The sequence below is a fragment of the Lampris incognitus genome, chromosome 14 (assembly GCF_029633865.1).
Source record: "Lampris incognitus isolate fLamInc1 chromosome 14, fLamInc1.hap2, whole genome shotgun sequence".
NCBI lineage: Eukaryota > Metazoa > Chordata > Actinopteri > Lampriformes > Lampridae > Lampris > Lampris incognitus.
The window spans coordinates 32,460,109-32,483,543 of NC_079224.1; the positions used below are offsets into that span (position 1 = coordinate 32,460,109).

A 23,435-nucleotide genomic window follows, 5' to 3' on the forward strand; every position below is an offset into this window, starting at 1 on the left:
GTGTGTGTGTGTGTTGCCCTTTTTCCTGACATTGTTTTGAGTTGGATGAGCTGCTGCAGTTTGGCTAGAGAGAGAGACACCATGAAAGTGTGTTATAAAGCAGTAAGCAATGATAAGATGTGCCACTGGGGACAACATTTTTCTGTGTGCCATAATCCAGAATGCGCATTTTGGATTCCTTTATCTATTTTAACAGGGATCCTCATCTCTTAAATAAATGCATGGCCCGCTACTGGTAAATATCAACGTGTAATTGGAGAATTTGTTAGGTTGGCCTCAGTGACATGCAGAAAGTCCTATCTGCTGTCTGATCCACATTAAGATTCCTAAGTAAAACATTATCATCTTTAAAGCACCTGTCCTTTCCATTAAGGAGCAGAGAAAAACAGCAGCACATTTGCTGGAAGGGTCTGCATGCGCACACACACACACACACACACACACATGCACACACCAAGGGTCCGGGCCTGCACAACTGAACTGACGACAGCAGGCATGACTTCAGAAGGTGAGACATCCCATAACTCACATCAGCCTCCTGGCAATGGCTGATTTTTCCAGCCAATCATACTCTAAGAATGCTCAGGGTAAACAACCCCAGATGAATGACAACTTCCTCAGCGCTGTGGTCCTCTACAACTGAAACTGGGTTTGTGTGTGTGTGGGGGGGTGGGGGTCTCAGTGTGTGTGTGTGTGTTTGTGTGTGTGTGTTTGTGTGCGTGCGTGCATGTGCGCATGTGCGCATGTGCATACTTCTACCCTCTGATCTGCATGATAAATGAAACGCCCATTGTCAAAGTCAGGCTGTGTTCATTTTCCATTGGAGAAGCGTTTCCCTTTTCCATCCTTTGTTAAAAACAGTTCTGGTATTCTTGGTGAAGAGGCTGTAAAAAGTATTCAACCCCGGTGAACTTTTTCATTTTCTGCTTCCTTAGATCGTCGAGTCACCGTATGTTTTAACTGGGTATTTCCACTGATCAGCAGATAAATACGATGTCAAAGCCAGAATGAATCTCTAAAAGAACAATCCGCAATTTGTTATGAATATGAAACAGAACAGCTGATTCCTAAATTATTTGCCGCTTTTGTTGTGAAACACCGACTCACTTACTGTAAACCAGCTCTGTTGAAAACAGGTGTTTTTGGAAATCACACAGTTGTGTGTTTACAGTTGTTTTCAGCTCCAAAGCTCTTAATCTGAGAGAGCACGCAGTTGGTTAGGGGACTTCCTGAATGGAGACAAATACATCAAGCTGAAAGATCATTCCCAAATCTGGATCACGTTTATGGTATAAGGAAGTTTCTTAGGCCCCATTAGATAAGAAATGGTTGAGTAAGCTTAGCTATAAGGTTATACATGGTTATGTTTGAGTGTAAGATTAGAGATGCTCGGGCGTCTGGGTAGCGTGGTGGTCTATTCCGTTGCCTACCAACGTGGGGTCGCCAGTTCGAATCCCCGTGTTACCTCCAACTTTGTCAGGCGCCCCTACAGACACAATTGGCCGTGTCTGCGGGTGGGAAGCCGGATGTGGGTATGTGTCCTGGTTGCTGCACTAGCGCCTCCTCTGGTCGGTCGGGCCACCTGTTCGAGGGGGAGGGGGAACTGGGGGGAATAGCGTGATCCTCCCACATGCTACGTCGCCCTGGTGAAACTCCTCTCTGTCAGGTGAAAAGAAGCGGCAGGTGACTCCACATGTATTGGAGGAGGCACATGGTAGTCTGCAGCCCTCCCTTTGAATGGCAGAGGGGGTGGAGCAGTGACCAGGGCGGCTAGGAAGAATGGGGTAATTGGCCAGAATTCGACTGGGGAGAAAAAGGTGGAGAAAAAAAATTGTTAAGTTTAGGTATAAATTATATATGGTTATGTTTGGGTATAAGATTAGAAATGTTTAAATGTAGGTATGTGTTCGGTGTGGTTAAGGTTAGGGTTAAAGTCTGGGAGGCCAGTCGTTAAAGGGAAATTTTGCAGTTTTTCAACCATATCTTCATACATTAATCGCTGAGGTGACATCTCCATAACATACATAATGCTTGCCAGTGTTGTCTGTATTATCATAGCCCGCTTTAACAAACTGGCTTACTTTCACTATATATTGATGTCAATGGACAGCAGAAGAACCACAAGGCTAAATTGGCTGAGATGTTCGTTTTCAAATTTCTGCCACTGTGAAACACTGGTGCAGTGCATACTGTTATATGTAGGCGATGTGGAACAGCTCTCAGCATGAATATGGCAGTTTCTCCATTCCATTATCCAAGCCGTTTATCCTGTGTAGGGTCACAAGATGCTGGAGCCTACCCCAGCAGTCATTGGATGGCAGGTAGGGAGACACCATGGACAGACCGCCAGTCCATCACAGGCTGACACATTCACACCTAGGGACAATTTAGTACGGCCGATTCACCTGACCTACGTGTCTTTGGACTGTGGGAGGAAACCAAAGCACCTGGAGGAAACCCACGCAAACACAGGGAAAGCATGTGAACTCCACACAGAGGACGACCTGGGATGACCCCCAGGGTTGGACTACCCCAGGGCTCGAACCCAGGACCTTCTTGCTGTGAGGTGACTGTGCTAACCACTCACCACCGTGCCATCCTTGGCAGTTGCCGTGGTAGTTTCGCCATCAAAATGAATTGCACCAAAGCAGTTAAAAGACCACTGGCACTAACTGGACGTGCAGATCATTAGTGGCGAAATTTCCCTTTAAGTGTTATAATCTGTGCTCAGTGTAAATCAGGGTTCATTTTAGATCTGAGTGGAGGTCCTCAACTACATCTCATTACCTACAAATAGGTTGTATACCAATATTTTGCCTGTGAGATTGGGCTGGATGTGAGCTAAATACAGTCCATCCATCTATCCATCCATCATGGCCACTATGAAGCAGGTGCAGTCCTCCATGACTTAGATGAGGGGAAATTTGGGAGACTCTAACACAGCTGTCCAAGCCACTGTAGTCTCAGCTTTATGACAAAGAAGCAAAAAGAAATGAAATGCTGTTCTAGTCCGAGGACACAAAGCCCTTCATGTGAAATGACTGCTTCACGTTATATAGTATGGGAGGCCCCAGTGGGAATCGAACCCCTAACATTGGCAGCATGATGTTGTGGTGATGTTTTGCTCTAGCAGGGCCTTGAATGGCTCGTGAAAATAAAAGGTAAAGTAAATGCCAAAAAAAAAAGTCTGCAAGAGAACTATGAGGAGAAAATTCAACTTCCAGCAGGACATTGACCCCAAAAACAAGGCCAAAATAAGTCACAAAGGACTGGCTTAAAGACAAAATAGTAATTGGGCCTCATTCATCAATCGTTCGTACGGACAAATTTGTTCTTACACACCCATGGGATTTTTTAGCCCCGAATTTGACTTAGAGGCCAGCGTAGAACCTGGGTAACCCCTGAACGTAGACACCAATTAGCTAACACTGACGTCTCTGCAAGCCAGGGTGACTGCTCCTTACAGGCGGTCGACAATAGATGTGAGGGGGAAGGAATTATAAATAACCATCAGGCTTTGCTGCTGACTGTCACACAATCTTGAGAGCTTAAAAAAAAAAAATCCATGGGTGTGTAAGAACAAATTTGTACGTACGAACGATTGATGAATGAGGCCCAATGTCTTTGGATTGGCCGAGTCAGAGACCAGACCTAAATCCAGCTGAGAATTTGTAGCAGGACTTGAAAATTGCTCTTCACTCACGGCTCACTCACTCACTCTTCTAGTCTGACAGAGCTTGAACAATTTTGCAAAGACCAGCAAAATTGCTGCATCCAGATGTGCAAAGCTCGCCCCAAGGTGATCTATTAAATACTGACTTTTAGACTTTTTGTTTGTTTGTTAGATGTTCTGTTTCATATTTGTAAAAAAAAAAGTTTTTAAATTGGTTTGAAGCGATGTGTTCTCACTTTGACCATATATATTTTTGTTCCATTTGATCACTGGCCAAAAAGTGTAATTAAATTCACCGTGCTTGAATGTGGTGAACCATAAAAAAAAGAAAGCGTCCAGCGAGAATAAGTGCTTTTTACAGCCGAGCGGTATGTATTGTTTGTTATTACTCATACGTGCTGATAAAGACTTGAAAGGTAAACCGAAAGACTTACTTTCTAACCTGGCTTGACAGTGAAACTCAATAGTTTAGCGTTTGAACTCTTAGCTCTTATACTAAATAGGTATGACCGATGGAAAGACTGCTAAAAAGACTACAGCCAGCAGTCATAACCTTTATATTATAAATGTAATATTTTAAAGGTATTCATTTTGTCCCACATTCATAATGTTTCCATTAGCTCTCCCTCGAGCTTTTTGGCGCCCACGCAGGACCTACAGGTTTCAGGTCATCTCAGAAAAGCTATCAGATCAGGAATCGCTGCATCCTGCAAAAAACGGCAGATTTACAGCTCTTCCCAATTGGGCCTTTAATAGTCCAGCGATGTCATCTTAGGATAAGATGGTTGGCCTGGGTTAGAGAAAATAAATGCAGGATCATGTTCCTGAGACTGTGGGAAGTACAGCCTGTTACACCTACTGAGAGAAAAATACATTTCAATATGGTTTTGAAAAATTTAAACTGACTGCGCTGCACTGTCCCTGCCAACACTTAAAGTGGGCACATCACTTGCAAGCTGGGGAAAATCAAGGCCCTCGTTTCGCTGCCTCTTCCAGTATTCACAATGACATTCAGCTGCTCTTACGGTGCGATCTGCAAAAAAAAAAAACAACACAAAAACAAAATGAAATTAACTACTTTTTTCTTTTGCATTCCTCTCATGCAAATCGCCGTATCGGAGGCTTTGACACGATAAAGAAACATGGAGGACTGCGGCGAAATCGATGTTGCGGTGAAAAATGGCAGCGCTGAGGCCGGCGAGGAATCGGCGGGTATCGTTTCTCTTGTAGAGATGTAGCGCTCATAGGGGACTCGTGCATCTATCACGAAGGAGGTGCAAAGCAGAACAAGCATTTGGAAGGGAGCTGGAGTTTGCCCTGCGTGATGGAGCGGTACCAGGAAACAAGCTTATAGAGACGGATCAGCCTCTGATAACAAGTGTGAAGAAATACACGCGGCTCGTACTTCCTCGCATACCATTTTCTTGGACTTTTCAACTCTTGTGGTAACAAGTGCTGGCCGACAAAGTGGTTCTTGAGAGCGTAGCTTTCAAGGGTGACGCATTGCTGCTTTTTTTGGTTCCAGAAACATTTTATTTAGCTTTCACCAATCAACATGTTAGAGTGATTGTTTTTGTGCTTTGACTCGAATCCATAAATTCCATCTCCGTGCGCTGTGTTAGACGTCTCCATCCACCGAGACTTTTATTTCAGGTAAATAAGCGGCGTGCCAGCCACCTAAAGCATTGCACCTGTTCTGAATTTGCGCTTTTTTCTCTTTTTTTTTTCTTCTTCTCGTAATCAATTTCCATCTTCGGCTGTGTACAACGCAGAGTGGTAGAAAGCATGAAACCCGAAGAAAAAGTGGGGATGAAGGGGGGGGGATGGATGATGGATGACGGGCTTGCACTTCAACACGGTGTTGCAAGGTAGCAGTGGATCTGCTGCGGAAATGAAACTGTCATAAATTTGACTCAGAAAATTGTTGATCATAATATGGTTTGCACAGAAATGGAAACATAATCTTTGTTGAAGCAACTCCCCTCTACACACACACACACACACACACACAGATAACATCACACAAGCCCACTCATGGAGTTTTGGCGGGAATATATCACCCGTGGCATCGTCGCATGTATTTACGCAACTGAATACCCTCACATGTATGTGCGTCGATCTTTTTTCCGAAAGGCTTGATGACTTTGACATGAAGAAGATATGGCATAGGCATTTGTATTTGACACATTAAGTAAGAAATAGAAACAGACTTTCAGACATTTCCTGGACTAACGCACGAGGATTTAGCATCTAGCTGGATATCTGACAGCAGCCCGCCGTATCCCAGCTCCTGGTGCCCAGGGATAATGGTGTGTTTCTTTTCCTGCACTGTGTCCTTCTGCTTTGCCAACTGGAGACGTTCACCTTCGTCAATCATACAACCACTCTTCACTTTTGCTACAGACTTAATTTCACGACTGCACTACATGCTGCCTTGATTTCGCAGGATTACGCGATTTTGCAGTCCTGTCGAAATTTTGCAAACCCTCAAAGCCATCTCCTGCACACTGGGAGCACCCGTTCTCTACTGCAGCAGCACACTTGAACTGGATTTACTTTGCTTCGCTGAAGCTTTAGACTATGTACACACCAACAACACCTAATCTCATCACACAATCCGACTTTTGTTATTTTTTATCATCACTCTCTCACACACTCACTCTCTCACACACACTCACACACTCACTCTCTCACACTCTCACTCTCACACACGCTCTCTCACACACACTCTCACTCACACACTCTCACTCTCACACACGCTCTCTCTCACACTCTCTCTCTCACACTCACACACTCACTCTCTCTCACACACACACACTCTCTCACACACTCTCACTCTCTCACACACGCTCTCTCACACTCACACACACACTCTCTCACTCTCGCACACTCTCACTCTTTCACTCACTCTATCACAGTCACACACTCTCACTCTCACACACTCTCTCACTCGCCCTCTCGCTCTCTCTCACACACATTCACTCTCTCTCACACACGCACTCACACACTCACTCACACTCACTCACTCACACACTCTCACTCTCTCTCTCACACACACACACACACTCTCGCACACTCTCACTCTTTCACTCGCCCTCTCGCTCTCTCTCACACTCTCTCACACACACTCCCTCTCTCTCTCACTCTCACTCTCTCCCTCTCACACACACACTCTCATTATCACACAATCTCACTTTCACACACACTCTCACTCTCTCTTACTCTCACACTCTCTCACTCTCTCACACACACTCTCACACTCTCGTTTTCTCTCTGACACTGTCACACTCTCACTTTCTCTCACACACACTCGCTTTCTCTCTGACACTCTCACTTCCTCTCTCTTTCACAAACATACTCTCACACTCTGTCTCTGTCTCTCTCTCTCTCTCTCCCTCTCCCTCTGACACTATCTCTCAGGGCAGATCTCATATTCTTAATAGTTTAGACGTGTCAGTCATCCTCAGGTTGGGAATGTGTAAGGATTGCACATGCCTGGAAAGACTTTGTTGAGGGTCACTGAAGTTCCACAATCTGAGGATGGCACTGTTTTACACAACAAATTGGCAGGCGTATTTTTTATTTTGTTTTGGGGGGGGGTTTTCTGCCTTTTTCTTTCTTTCTTTCTTTTTTCCTTGCAGCAGCCTCACAGAGGAAATAGCCGTTGTGAGGATACCTCGACATTAAATAAAAGATGTACATATATCCTCATACTGGCGACCAGTGTTTTAGGCCCACTGGCTGAACTTGATGAACTTAAAAATGGTATAGGAGGAAGCTGATTCTACTTTGGATGGACTTTTTTTTTGCCCGTTGACCTTGAAGGATGACCTGGAGATGTTTAAATGCTGCATCCACTCATGGTTTACAGCATTTTTTATATTCGGTTCAACACAGTCTAGTCAAACTGGGTGTAAAATAGCTCAAATTACATGTTAATTTGTCTTCCAAAGAGCCTGCTGTGGAGCACAATTTAGTGCCACACACTTCCAGTACATAATTTGGTACATAAAATATTCAGACAGAAATTCACACTGAATTCCTAAACGGTGCAATGCGTTGAAAGACTTTTAACTGCATGCGTATGGAGATTGACGATTTTCACAGGTTCCCTTTCGGAGCTAAAACTGCTCAGATATGGGAGAGTAACTCAATTTGCTCCTGCATAGATTTCCCCCGCTGGGGTTTTAAAACACTGTTTCCTCTTATACACTTTTTATGTGCTGGACAGAGATTCTGACCAGTGCTGCACTTAAAATGCAAAGTGATTCAAAGCCTCACAGTGTCACTTTTCATTTTCATCTCTGCCCTGCTCGTGTCTCTCACTCTTCTGTCAGCGTCTGCACCGAGTAAACACCCGAACCTGACAGCGGCTACACACCTTCTGACTTTATTTTACCCCCCCCCCGCTTCCTCTCTCTCTCTCTCTCTCTCTCTCTCTCTCTCTCTCTCTCTCTCTCTCTCTCTCTCTCTCTCTCTCTCTCTCTCTCTCTCTCTCGTTTTCCCTCTTTCTTTTCCTATACTTCCTTCCTTTCATTCTCCTTCCATCTCTCTCTGTCCCTTTGACTTGACTTTTTCTACATACCCTTTTCTTTGCATTCTCTCTCTCTCTTTCTGTCGGTCTCTACTTATCCCCCTTTTCCTCCTGCCCTGTCTGTCAGTGTTTTCCCTGGCACACTTTGCTGTTTACCATCAAGTGACCGAGGCGAGGGCTTAAAGTAGCCCCCCCCCCCCCCGGGTTACCCTTCACTACATGCATGCACACGTACAATCATATGTGCTTGCACACACACACACACACACACACATACATACGTACATGTTTGCATATATATCCTTGGGGACAAAATATTAGTCAAAATCCGATTTTCCTAAACTCAAACCCTCAAATCAACGTTCAACTTAATACTCACCCTGCTCCTAACCTGAAGTTGAACCACAAAAAAAACTACACAGATTTACATCTAAACTTAACCTTGAGCCTTATTCTAATGCCTAAAATTAATACTGGGTGAGCCACCGTGGAAGAATGAGCCGAGAGGCAGAGAGCTTTTTTTTTTTTTTGGATCCCCCCCCCCCCCCTTTGTCTCCCCATTGTATCCGGCCAATTACCCCACTCTTCCGAGCCGCCCCGGTTGCTGCTCCACCCCCTCTGCCGATCCGGGGAGGGCTGCAGACTACCACATGCCTCCTCCGATACATGTGGAGTCGCCAGCCGCTTCTTTTCACCTGACGAGGAGTTTCACCAGGGGGACGTAGCACGTGGGAGGATCACGCTATTCCTCCCAGTTCCCCCTCCCCCCCAAACAGGTGCCCCGACCGACCAGAGGAGGTGCTAGTGCAGTGACCTGGACACGTACCCACATCCGGCTTCCCACCCGCAGACACAGCCAATTGTGTCTGTAGGGACGCCTGACCAAGCCGGAGGTAACACAGGGATTCGAACCGCCAATCCCCGTGTTGGTAGGCAATGTAATAGACCGCTACGCTACCCTGATGCCCAGGGTAGCGTTGCCCGAACAATGGCTTCCCCCAACGAGGTCACTATTGAGAACACCAGTCTGAGTCATGCTCCTACAGTCAGTCAGTAAAATGGTCGTGTACCCAGTCTTGAGTCGAACCCCCAAACAAACAACAATAATCATAGCATGAACAGAACATTTAAACACATAAATCATGACAATTTCAATTACACCAACAGTCCCATGAGCCCCTGTGTGCCCCCCCAGCACAGAGCTGCCGACAGTCGGAGCAACTGCCTCCCCCGTTCGCTACAATACTATACCTAAGGCTAGCCATGAGCCTAGCTGTAAACCTAACCCCTTGCCCAACTACAACCCCCGTCATCACCAGGACCAAAGATATTTCACCATTTAGTGGGTGGAATGTATGATTGTGTGTATGATTCTACTATCCTTAGGAGGACATTTGGTCCTCCCGAGTGTAGATAAACACACACACACACGACTTTTCCAAGTGGACTGTTTTTCTCTCAAAAGTGGAATGCCCAGCCTGTGGCCAACTGGTCTTTTGACGTATGCAGAGCCAGCTGGCAAATGTTAGCTACCCGCTCACCACCAGACGGACAAACAAGAAAGAGGCCAAATTGAGGACAAAGGGGTGTGTTGGGTTGGCAGTAGGGATGGGTGGGGTGGGGTGATGGGACTCTGTGATTACAGTCACAGTTGTATAGTTGTGAAGTTTAATTACGGGACCCCTCAGATCAATATCTAAAGTCAAGTTTTTTTTTTAAAAACGTTGGTGACCACAAACTCCCTTCTTGAATTTGACTTGACCATATGGACTGGGCCATCAGCCCCCTGTTGGCACACTGGTGCAGTGATACCCATGTTGCAAAGTTGGTTTTGCAAGTTAAGCCAACTTATTATTGAAAATGGTGGCCCATATAATTTTATGCACTCTATTTGGAAGATGAGCATGCATGTCTGAAACACGTGAAAAGGGAAGGATGGGTATGTGATATTTGTTTTGATGTGACTGGTCCAGGAAGGAGAGTGAAAGTGTGTGCATTTGTGCGCATGGAAAAAAAGCCCCGTTTAGGCCTAAGATTTTTCAATAGATTTCCAATATACACATTAAAAGCCAACTTTTCATCAAGCTGTATGTCTGGGTGTGTGTAAGAAGTGATTCTTTCTATACATGTACCTTCTAGTGTCAGGGAGTGTTATCAGCTGCTTTGGAGCGAGAACAAGTGAAAGTCATACAGTTGGTTTTTTTTAAAGTAGGCCCAGTTTTGATTTTAACAGTGAAAACTGCAGTGATTGAAAAGCCTACTTAATATGTGATTCCTCTTCTCTGACATTATGTGGTGTTACTGTGCATGCAGACTGCCGGTGCTTTTCATAGAGCTTAGACTCGTGTTAAAATATTTTGGTTTATTATTGTGACGCCCTGATCTTGTTGGTGTTCATTGCTTACAAGCTCGGTAATGCATAAGTGGCCCTTTTTGTGTTTCCGTTTCATGCTCCGTCTCGCAGAGACCTTGCTGAGCTTTGTGGATGACATCCTGTCAGGGGCCAAGTCTCCCTGTGTGATGCTGGGGGACGTCCCGGACCTTTTGACCTCTTCCATCAGCATGATCGTCCGTTGTCTGGAGCCCGACACCACATACATGTAAGTCAATTCCATTTTTATTACTCTGTGACATCAAAGCTGTGAAATGGTGAAAAGCATCACTGACGTTTATTCCCCCCTAGGTGGCAGCTCCTCTCACCGTTGTTAATATGTTGTCACACCTGCTTAATAATAAGGAGAAATGGCTCTACATTAGTCATTTGGTGTATCCCACTCTCTGAGCCAGGGCTGTGTGCATGTATAATGTGGAAACGAAGGGATATTTGCGTTCGAACTTGGAGAGCTGTGATGCAGACCTCAGCTCACTTTTGGCTGCTCTCCACCATTACACAACAGTTCAGTTTAGGGAGGGGAGCAGGGAGCGCAGGAGAGCAGAGCAGTGCCGGTAAACTTCACATCTACATTATGACACTCCTCTGTATCGAAAGGAATGTATTGCAGCGAACTGACAAAATAAAAGAAACACAAGTAAATGCAGGAAAACCAGCCAGGTGGTCCTACGCAGTTACCCTTTTTAAGATAAACACTTAAAAGGGCCATGCCGGTGTTTTTACATATTTAAGCCCACTTATTACAAATTGCTTATATTTCACATTTCTGCCAAAGCATTTTCCAAAGGATGCTGTAGATTTTTTAGATGTTTGAATGCATTTTTCCTAACTTCCAGGGAGCCCGCTGGTTTTCACTGATCTCAGCATGGCATGCAGATAAACTTGCAGAGACTTGAGATAGGTAATCCATTGCCCAGAGTCATGCATTAAAGGGTCGATCGAACCCACGGGCTGAACTGTGGCTGAACAAAGCAGTGTCAGTGAGAGAAAGATGATTATTTGTCCCCTTCAAAGACGGTTCCCGGAAGTTCACCGAGGAACAATGGCTATGGTAAAGCTGGCATGAACGTCTGTTGGACAAGACATTGTCGGCTGGCGGAAACTGGTTGGTTTTGTTCCCCCTGCTCTAGAAAAATGAGCTTCTATTTTGTCTCGTCTTACCACGTCAACATGTTGTACTCTAATTTCTTATTTGGTGAAGTTATAAAGCGGTCTCGGGGGTGACGTGTAGAGTCCCATCTCTTTCCACACATGTTTGAACTCCCTACAAAAAGGAAAAGCCTTGCCATCCGCTCTGCATACCAGGGCTTTACTGTAACAAAACACCGGGCATGCTGAGGGCATGTCCACAACAGGACTGGAGTCCTCTTATGACAGCTCTGGATAGGAGTGTGTCTATCTTAAATGCATCTGAGACAGTGAAGAAAGCCATGGCCTGCGTTTTGGAACAGCATAGAAAGTGCATCAGCAGATGATTCAGTGGTAATAGCAAAAACAAGGCTCAAAGTCATAAAAGATAGTTCTCATACATTTTATATTTTATGTAGATGATTCTTTGCCCCCAAGGCTGTGTTAACTGGCTGTTATTGAGGCCATCTTGAACGTTTATTGTATGACACATTATACGATGGCAAAAGGGTAAAATCTTGATACATTCCCCTTGTTAGACTGTGCAAGTTGAAGCAAAGGCCCACCACACATTGTGAATTCGGTTGAATGATAAAGCTACGGCTTACATCAGACAAATGTGACCCTGTAAACTTCATGTACTTGTGTACATTAAATTAAACAAAATATTGTTTCCCCCAGCCCACAGCAGTGCAACACAAAGACAAAAACACATATCCAAAAACCACAAGAACACATAGTATATCCAAACTAAGAACACATATATCCAAACTAAGGACACATGTATCCAAACTAAGAATGCATGTATCCAAAGTAAACACACATATCCAAACTAAGAACACATATATCCAAACGAAGAACACACATATCCAAACTAAGAACACGTGTATCCAAAGTAAACTCATATATCCAAACGAAGAACACATATATCCAAACGAAGAACACATATATCCGAACTAAGAACACATGTATCCAAACTAAGAACACATATATCCAAACTAAGAACACGTGTATCCAAAGTAAACTCATATATCCAAACTAAGAATACATGTGTCCAAACTAAGAACACATATATCCAAAGTAAACATATATATTCAAACTAAACAACAAAAAAATCACTGTTCAAGAGAACGGACGTCAGCCAGGATGACTGTCGAAACTGCCTATCTGCATGGGCTAGCAATCAGCTTAGCCTGCCCCGTTTCCGCATCCTGTTAGACCATCCTCAGTGTTTCCTCCTCGGGCACAACTCCAAGCTGGGCCTTGGTCCCTGGGCCCACAGGACGCAGCAGACCAAGCTCTCCGAGCCGATCCAGCACCAGCTCTCCCAGCAATCAAATGAAGACACAAACCTAGATGTGGAAGACACTGCATGGACAGTATCGGGTGAGGCTGCTGCAGATGTGAGTTTGCGCTGCCATCTTCCTACACTGGAAGGAGAACTTTAGACATTCAAAATGGTCTTGTGGAGGAAAAACATGCAGCCGTGTATTAATGATGGCAAGTTTTTGCCTCGAGAAATATAAAAAAAAAGAAAGAAAGAAAGAAAGGTAGGACAATTTGGACCTGTTTGACATGTTCCACAAGTGGGAGCTAAACATCAGCTTCCTCATCAGTAAAGCACACCAGAGGATGTACTTCCTGCGGCAGCTGAAGAAATTCCACCTGCCACAGACAATGATGGTGAATTTCTACACTTACATCATTGAGGAATTTGACTCCGAGTTAGTGGCCCTCAAGTACATTGAGAGCCACTAACTCGGAGTCAAATTTCCATGCAAACATACTTGGTCAATAAAGATTATTCTTATTCTGATTGAGTCCATCTCTCACCTCCTCCATCACCATCTGGTATGCTGCTGCCACTGCCAGAGACCAGGACAGGCTGCAGCGCATCATTCGCTTAGCGGAGAAGGTGATTAGCTGCCACCTCCCATCGCTCCAGGTCCTGCCTGCCTCCAGGACCTTGAAGTGGGCAGGGAAGATCATTCCAGACCCCTACCACCCTTGCCAAAACCTTTTTTCTTTTTTCTTTTTTTGAGACTCTGCCCTCTGGCAAGAGGCTGGCAAGAGGCTCATGCCACAAGAACAGTTTTTTTCCTGTCAAACTAATCAAGAGGCCCCCAGCCCCCCACTGACAGATTTACTTTTTACCGCTTAGTATGTATATTTTTTCACATACTTATTTTACCTTATTTTTATTTTATCTTATTCTATTCTCTGTACCAACAACGCCAATCTAAATTCCTGTAATGAACATGGCATTAAAAGAATTTCTTATTCTGAATCTGATTTTTACGTTCTGTCCACAGCTGGCACACTAGGATGTGATCATTTTCTACCAATGCTCCTACTGGTCTCTCATTAGGATGGTGTCATAGCTGGATCAGTATGCTGTTGACTGTCTTTAACTCTGTCCCACTGAATGACCGTTGTTCAATACCAAACGATTTTCTCCACGACTTGAAAAATGTGTCTGGGACGGCTGTAAGATGGCCAAAATTGCAGTGCATGTGGGAGTTTTTTAAAAGCAGCCCAACAACCAGCTGATCCTTTGCATGCGAATAAGTGCACAAGATTAAAATAACACCACAAATTTCACTAGCTTGGAAACTGCAGGTGCAGTAATTCTGCTATAGTACATATGTTTCCAATATATCCCTTACAATAGTGGTTCTCAACCTTTTCGAGTCACGACCCCCCAGAATAATCAGGTTGGTGTTCGCAACCCCCCCCCCCCATTAGCACCGGGACATTAAACTCACAACACACCGCTGCAAACACATTGATTGCTCATAAAGTGTCTGCCCGAGACTGTTCAGGGATTACTGTAACGTAACACATGAAAGATAACAAACTCACACAGGAAGAGCACTGCTTTGCCCACAGACAGAACAACTAATTCGATTTCGGCTTTAATTAAGTGTTTTTAGATTTATTGAAATAATGGCAACTCATCTGCACACACAGCCTGACTCTCACAAACACACTCAATAAAATCTATTCTAAGGCAAATTATATCACTGGTACAGGCGGTGTAATGTAAAAACCATTCCCCAGTCTAAAATATGTTATTTTATCTTTCCCCACGGTGCTGTGCAATTGCCACTGTGGGCTCTGCATCGCAAATTGTGGTCACTCACTCATGGATGCAAATTGTTAGTCTTCGATCTATTAACTATATATATATTAAACTTGCTGTTCTGGACTACACTTGCTGTTAGTCCGCTGTTGTCCTCGTTGTCCTTCGATTTTCTCGACATCCGTTCCTCCATGCACAGTAGCCGCCAGGACCACTGGATCCCAGGATCATCAGAAGAAGCTGATGCTTAAGATGTACCCATGTTATTTGCACAGAAGCTGTTTTTGCTGATGTGTGTCTTCAGGGAATCATATTTCAGAAAATTGAAAGAATTTTTTAAAGGTGACAGTGATTTATGTTTGGTTTCTGTAACATTCAATGGCTGCAATGGTTTTTCATGCTGATCCTGATATGAAGAATGATTATTATCTGCTAAACTTAAAGACATTTAGTACTGTACTGCTCTCTAAAAGAAGTCTTGAAGTATACTTAGGGCCAGTGCAGAGCACACCCTTTTTTTGGGGGGGGGGGTTCCCCCCTTTTTCTCCCCAGTTGTACCCATCCAACTACCCCACTCTTCCGAGCCGTCCTGGTCACTGCTCCACCCCCTCTGCCGATCAGGGGAGGGCTGTAGACTACCACCTGCCTCTCCCGATACATGTGGAGTCACCAGCCGCTTCTTTTCACCTGACAGTGAGGCGTTTCACCAGGGGGACTTAGTGCATGGAAGGATCACGCTATTCCCCCCAGTTGCCCCGACCAACCAGAGGAGGCGCTAGTACAGCAGCGACCAGGGCATATTCGGCTTCCTACCCACAGACACGGCCAATTGTGTCTATAGGGCTGCCCATCCAAGCCAGAGGTAACACGGGGATTTGAACCAGCGATCCCCATTTTGGTAGACAACGGAATAGACCACTACACTACCCAGATGCCCCTCACACCACCTTTTATACTGTGATGCACAGCATGCATGTTAGGGTTAATACTCCTGTCTGTGCCCCTGACCAAGGCAATAGGAAGAAATAATTGAGTTGGTCCCTGGGTGCTGCATGGCGGCTGCCCACTGCTCCTAGCTACAGCTAGGATGGGTTAAATGCAGAGAATACATTTCATTTGTATGTATGTACAAAACGACTAATAAAGAGTATTCTATTCTATTCTATACTATTCTATTCTATTCTAATTAAAGAGATAGTACACCTATTTTTCATGTCAGGTGTGCTGTGGGTCATGACGGTTTCATTCTTGTTTTCTCCACAACCATCTGGTGACCCCCGCAAATTACCTTGCGACCCCCAGGTTGAGAGCGAATGCTTTACAACAGGAATCTTGCACAATACATCTATTTCAAGGCATCACAGAAGCCCGGCAATTGCAGTAATAAGCAGGGCTTCCAGAAGGGCAGCGGATAATGCCGTGTTGGCAGAAGTGACAGTTTGCGGAAATGGAACATCTATTTTACCGTTTCATAAATGGTAAAATAGACATAACAGTCAAAAATATTTTGAAACGGTATAAAACTGCTGCTACGTCTGCTGCGTAATAAAATGAGATGGCACAGCCAGGCATTAAGTCTTTTGTAGTGTGTGTGTGTGTGTGGCTAGTTATTTTGTACATACACATGAAATGGCTCCACAGTCGATGTTAATTGCCTGTGTAACCTTTCACTGTGCTTTCATTGACATGTAGGATACACAACGTCTTTGCGTGTGTGTACATGTGTGGGTGTCCAAGGTCAAAAGGTTTGAACTGACGTAACGACCATAGGTTATTACCAACACACTCTCTCTCTCTCCCCCTCTCCCTCCCTCTCTCTCACACACACACAGCGTCTTCCTGTGGTTATTCCTCATCCTACAGTCGATTGCAGACCCTCTATGCTCCCCACGCGGGGCAGCTTACCTCACACACAGCCAGGAGGGAAGCCACACTGAACCTATTACCAACACGGGGGGGAGAAGGTGGTAGAGAGAGGAAGGGAACAGCAGAAAAAAAGATCGAAAATAGAGAAAGCGAGAAGACAGAAGAAAGGGGGATGGAGAGGGATGGAGAGAAATGAGAGGGAAACCGAGTGAAAAGAGGAATGAAAATGTCACCGAGAGCTAGAAAGGGAGAAACGGGAGAGATGGCGTGCAAAGAAAGCAAGAGGAAGAAAGGAATGGACTTTACCCTGTGGTCATAGCTTCTTCCAACAGATTTGATGTATGGGGATTGACCAAGCAGCAACACATGCCCTTTTAATCCTACATCACAATACATCACTGCCACTCCTGCTCTCTCTATCCTCCCTGGCAGCTCATTCATCTTCCCGCTTGGGAGGCCCCGAGGGACCCCTTCTCTTTTTGGGATGCTGCACACCACTCAGCATTCTTCATGTAGAGGTAGCAGTGTGGAGACCCCTTTTTACTGCATACCTGATGCACCGCTGCCACGCCGCTGATTGGAATTTTCTCTTTTACTTCCCTGTTCTCGCTTTCTCTCTCTCACACACTCTCTCTCACTCTCACTCACTCACTCCCTCTCTCTAGCTCTCTCTCTGTCTCACTCACTCACTCCCTCTCTCTAGCTCTCTCTCTGTCTCACTCTCACTCACTCACTCCCTCTCTCTAGCTCTCTCTCTCTCTTACTCTCACTCACTCACTCCCTCTCTCTAGCTCTCTCTCTGTCTACTTGCTTGCTCACTCACTCTCTTTCACTCCCTCTCTCTAGCTCTCTCTCTGTCTCACTCGCTTGCTCACTCTCTCACTCACTCACTCTCTCTCGCTCTCACTCACTCACTCACTCCCTCTCTCTCTCACTCATTCTCACTCACTGACTCCCTCTCTCACACACTCTCTCTCTCTCTCTCTCTCTCTCACTCACTCATTCTCACTCACTGACTCCCTCTCTCTAGCTCTCTCTCTGTCTCACTCACTTGCTCACTCACTCTCTCTCTCTCACTCTCACTCACTCACTCCCTCTCTCTAGCTCTCTCTCTGTCTCACTTGCTTGCTCACTCACTCTCTTTCACTCCCTCTCTCTAGCTCTCTCTCTGTCTCACTCGCTTGCTCACTCACTCTCTCTCGCTCTCACTCACTCACTCCCTCTCTCTCTCACTCATTCTCACTCAGACTCCCTCTCTCACACACTCTCTCTCTCTCTCACTCACTCATTCTCACTCACTGACTCCCTCTCTCTAGCTCTCTCTCTGTCTCACTCACTTGCTCACTCACTCACTCTCTCTCACTCTCTCTCGCTCTCACTCACTCACTCACTCACTCACTCACTCACTCACTCACTCACTCACTCACTCACTCCCTCTCTCTCTCTCTCACTCACTCCCTCTCTCACTCCGTCTCGCTCGCTCTCACTCACTCACTCACTCACTCCCTCCCGCTCTCTCATGTGCTTTCTCACATGCTCTCTCTCTCTCTCTCTCACTCACTTTTTCCCTCGCTCTCTCAGTCACTCACTCACCCACTCTCGTTCTCTCTCTCCCTCTCTCACTCACTCACTCACTCTCTCTCATTCTCTCACTCACTCACACTCTCATTCTCACTCACACACACATACATACACACACACATACATACACGTGCCCACATAAGAAGTGACTGTAACTGAGCAGCTGATTGAAAGGGAGGAGGTTTGCAGTGAAATTTGCCTGTTAAATTCTCCCCAACCCTTCTGAAAGCTCAGTCTGTTCTAACACAGCATCACATATGGTGGTTTGGATCTGTCACTTTAATAGATCCAAACCAGTAACACAATGGCGGCACTGTGGACAGACAGACAGACAGACAGACAGACAGACAGACAGACAGACAGACAGACAGACAGACAGACAGACAGACAGAGACAAACTGACGGGTATTGTGTTTACTGCTTGTTACAACTCACTTTCATTTTGATTGTTTTTTTCACAGCAACCCCACTGTGAATACCGCAGGTGGATGCAATTTGTATTTTTGGTCACTAGATGGTAATATTATCATAGTTAAATGTTGAGAACCTTCTAAGATAAGTTTTCTAACAACCTGCTAATTGTAACTGCTTTCTGTAAAATCTTTAATAATACTGTGTATCTTTTTTTTAATTCAGTTAAAACTTGTTTTCCATTTTCTTTTATGCACCTGTGATGCTATTAGCCTGGGTCTACTTTACTCAGAATTAATTGGGGATTTTCAAGCTATACAAAAATTAGATCTAATAACACTTAACACCTTGTAATATTTCAGTAATACTTACTATCTGTGTGACGCAGCAGTTGCTGGCGCTCTTGTTGTGTGCTTTTCAGCTTCAGGAAGACATTTCGTAAGAACAACACAGCTCTGACTGTAATATTGCACATGTTTGCTTGTGTGTCCGTAGGTTTCGGCTGTGGGCAGTAGACAACACCGGGCGCCGGTCCAGTCCCAGTGAGGTCACTATAAAGACCCCATGTCCCGCAGTTGATGACGTCAAAGCCCAAGGTAAAGAAGGAGGCAGAGACTCATAAGAGTTCAGTAGAAGAGCTGCATTGACTCATAAAATAGTATTCAATTAGATGCGGTGTCAGCATGCATGAAGAGGTGCAGCAGAACAAGACTCATTACAAGTGGTGCAGGTTGACAGCTGTAAACAATCACGCACACCGAACAACTATCAACTTGCATGTGTTTATTTTTTTCTCAAGACCCCCTTGAAACAGAAGTCAGCGCTCATGTTCATGACATGTTGCTCCGATAACAAGGAAATATAGGCAGGAGTTATGCAAGATGGACACTGGGAGGTCTCATTATGTTTCCCAAATCCCACTCAGCAAAGACTCAACCACACGCTAGCCGAAAAGGTGGGAATAAAAACTGAAAACAACTGAAATGGATTTTACCCCATACTCCCTGTAGCCTACAGGGTTTAGCATACCTCTTTCATTGTCCGGGTGCAACAACCACTGCTGAAGACGAGCCTTTTGAACGATATATTCTTATGTATGTACATTTTCAGTATATACACATTAAAATGATCACAGCACAGTATATCAAGTGTTAGTTAAGATGAAATAAGCTTACACTCTTACAAACAAAATGAGTAAGCTATATTCATGTGTGTGTGTGAGTGTGAGTTGTGTAGACTCCTTGACCTATTTTATGACTACATCAATAAATCAGCAAAAAGGTGTGATTTTTCTATTCCTCTGTGTTTTACACAGTCGATAAATCACACAATATGACCATTACCTATGTGCGATTGAGGTGGAAAGTGTAATTGTGGTGTGAACACACCTCGGCGTTTCAAAGTTGTTATTTCTAGTTACTTCCTATGCTCCAGAGTTGATAACAGGGAAAATCTTCAGTCTGTTTGAAAGTGAATTCTCCTTCTCAACTAACTTTTAAAGAAAGGATGCTTAGATGTGCATTTACACCATAAGCCATGATCAGTCTGCAGCCAAGTGGTTGACACCATAGACTTTTTGGTATATGTGAGGAGGTCTTATGTGCTTTGTATATGTGAGGAGGTCTTCTATGCTTAGTATATGTGAGGTGGTCTTATATGCTCAGTATATGTGAGGTCTTATATGCTTAGTATATGTGAGAAGGTCTTATATGCTTAGTATATGTAAGGAGGTCTTATATGCTCAGTATATGTGAGGAGGTCTTATATGCTTAGTATATGTGAGGAGGTCTTATATGCTCAGTATATGTGAGGAGGTCTTTTATGCTTTGTATATGTGAGGAGGTCTTATATGCTTAGTATATGTATGTGATAAGGTCTTATATACTTAGTATATGTCAGGACGTCTTATATGCTCAGTATATGTGAAGAGGTCCTATATGCTTAGTATATGTGAGAAGATCTTATATGCTTAGTATTTGTGAGGAGGTCAGCCAGCCACTGAGGATGCACAAGCCAGTGCATCCTTAGTGCCGGTCCCAAGCCCGGACAAATGGGGAGGGTTGCGTCAGGAAGGGCATCCGGCGTAAAATCTTTGCCAAATCAAATATGCGGATCATAAATAAGACTTACATACCGGATCGGTCGAGGCCCGGGTTACCAACGACCGCCACCGGTACTGTTAACCAGCAGGGTGTCGGTGGAAACTATGCTACTGTTGGGCGAAGGAGAAGGAGAGGGGGAAAGCATGTCCAGAGGCAGCTAGAGAGGAGGAAGGGTAGGCATGTGGAGGTGAGAGTTGGAACTTTGAATGTTGGCACTATGACTGGTAAAGGGAGAGAGCTGGCTGACATGATGGAAAGAAGAAAGGTAGGCATACTGTGTGTGCAAGAGACCAGGTGGAAGGGGAGTAAGGCCAGGAGTATCGGAGGTGGGTTCAAACTCTTCTACCATGGTGTGAATGGGAGGAGTAATGGGGTAGGGGTAATTCTGAAGGAAGAGTATGTCAAGAGCGTGCTGGAGGTGAAGAGAGTATCAGACAGAGTGATGAGTATGAAACTGGAAATTGAAGGTTTATTGCTGAATGTTATCAGCGCATATGCCCCGCAAGTTTGGTGTGAGATGGATGAAAAAGAAGAATTCTGGAGTGAGTTGGACGACGTGGTGGAGAGGGTACCCAAGAAGGAGAGAGTGGTGATTGGAGCCGACTTCAATGGACATGTTGGTGAAGGGAACAGAGGTGATGAGGAGGTGATGGGAAGGTATGGAGTCAAGAAGAGAAATGTGGAAGGACAGATGGTGGTCGATTTTGCGAAAAGGATGGAAATGGCTGTGGTGAATACATATTTCAAGAAGAGGGAGGAACACAGGGTGACGTACAAGAGTGGAGGAAAGTGCACACAGGTGGACTATATCTTATGTAGAAGGCGCCATCTAAAAGGGATGGAAGACTGCAAGGTGGTGACAGGGGAGAACGTAGCTAGGCAGCATCGGATGGTGGTCTGTAGGATGACTTTGGAGACCAAGAAGAGGAAGCGAGTGAAGACACAGCCGAAGATCAAATGGTGGAAGTTGAAGAAGGAAGACTGTTGTGTGGAGTTCAGGCAGGAGTTAAGACAGGCACTGGGTGGTAGTGAAGAGTTGCCAGATGGTTGGAAAACCACTGCAGAAATAGTGAGGGAGACAGCTAGGAAGGTACTTGGTGTGTCATCAGGACAGAGGAAGGAAGACAAGGAGACTTGGTGGTGGAATGAGGAAGTACAGCAAATTATACAGAGGAAAAGGTTGGCAAAGAAGAAGTGGGATAGTAAGAGAGATGAAGAAAGTAGACAGGAGTACAAGGAGATGCAGCGTAAAGCAAAGAGAGAGGTGGCAAAGGCAAAGGAAAAGGCGTATAGTGAGTTGTATGACAGATTAGACACTAAGGAAGGAGAAAAGGACTTGTACCGATTGGCTAGACAGAGGGACCAAGCTGCAAAGGATGTGCAGCAAGTTAGGGCGATCAAGGATAGAGATGGAAATGTGCTGACAAGCGAGGAGAGTGTGCTAAGAAGGTGGAAGGAATACTTTGAGGGGCTGATGAATGAAGAAAATGAGAGAGAGAGAAGGTTGGATGATGTAGGGATAGTGAATCAGGAAGTTCAGCGGATTAGCAAGGAGGAAGTGAGGGCAGCTATGAAGAGGATGAAGAGTGGAAAGGCAGTTGGTCCTGATGACATACCTGTGGAGGCATGGAGATGTTTAGGAGAGATAGCAGTGGAGTTTTTAACTAGATTGTTTAACACAATCCTGGAAAGTGAGAGGATGCCTGAGGAGTGGAGAAGAAGCATACTGGTACCGATTTTCAAGAACAAGGGCGATGTGCAGAACTGTAACAACTACAGAGGTATAAAGTTGATCAGCCACAGCATGAAGATTTGGGAAAGAGTAATAGAAGCTAGGTTAAGAGGTGAGGTGACGATCAGCGAGCAGCAGTATGGTTTCATGCCACGAAAGAGCACCACAGATGCGATGTTTGCTTTGAGAATGTTGATTGAGAAGTATAGAGAAGGCCAGAAAGAGTTGCATTGTGTCTTTGTAGATTTAGAGAAAGCTTATGACAGAGTGCCGAGAGAGGAGGTGTGGTATTGTATGAGGAAGTCAGGAGTTGCAGAGAAGTATGTAGGAGTGGTGCAGGATACGTATGAGGGAAGTGTGACAATGGTGAGGTGTGCGGTTGGAATGACAGATGGGTTCAAGGTGGAGGTGGGATTACATCAAGGATCGGCTCTTAGCCCTTTCTTGTTTGCAATGGTGATGGACAGGTTGACGGACAAGATCAGGCAGGAGTCTCCATGGACGATGATGTTCGCGGATGACATTGTGATCTGTAGCGAGAGTAGGGTGCAGGTTGAGGAGAGCCTGGAGAGGTGGAGGTCTGCACTGGAGAAAAGAGGAATGAAAGTCAGTAGGAGCAAGACGGAATACCTATGCGTGAATGAGAGAGAGGACAGTGGAATGGTCAGGATGCAAGGAGTGGAGGTGACAAAGGCATTTGAGTTTAAATACTTGGGGTCAACTGTCCAAAGTAACGGGGAGTGCAGGAGAGAGGTGAAAAAGAGAGTGCAGGCAGGTTGGAGTGGGTGGAGAAGTGTGTCAGGAGTGATTTGCGACAGAAGGGTATCAGCAAGAGTTAAAGGGAAAGTTTACAAGATGGTTGTGAGACCAGCTATGTTATATGGTTTGGAGACAGTGGCACTGACGAAAAGACAGGAGGCGGAGCTGGAGGTGG

At 45.0% G+C, this 23,435-nt stretch overlaps 1 protein-coding gene across 1 annotated transcript in view; it reads left to right on the forward strand.

Annotated features, from left to right (window-relative positions):
* Positions 1 to 23,435, forward strand: part of astn1 (astrotactin 1) — a 552,260-nt gene that overhangs the window by 515,450 nt on the left and 13,375 nt on the right. The window contains exons 21-22 of the mRNA XM_056292697.1: positions 10,672 to 10,807; positions 19,163 to 19,263. Coding sequence (XP_056148672.1) covers positions 10,672 to 10,807; positions 19,163 to 19,263 — 237 coding nt within the window. The remainder of the gene's footprint in view (positions 1 to 10,671; positions 10,808 to 19,162; positions 19,264 to 23,435) is intronic.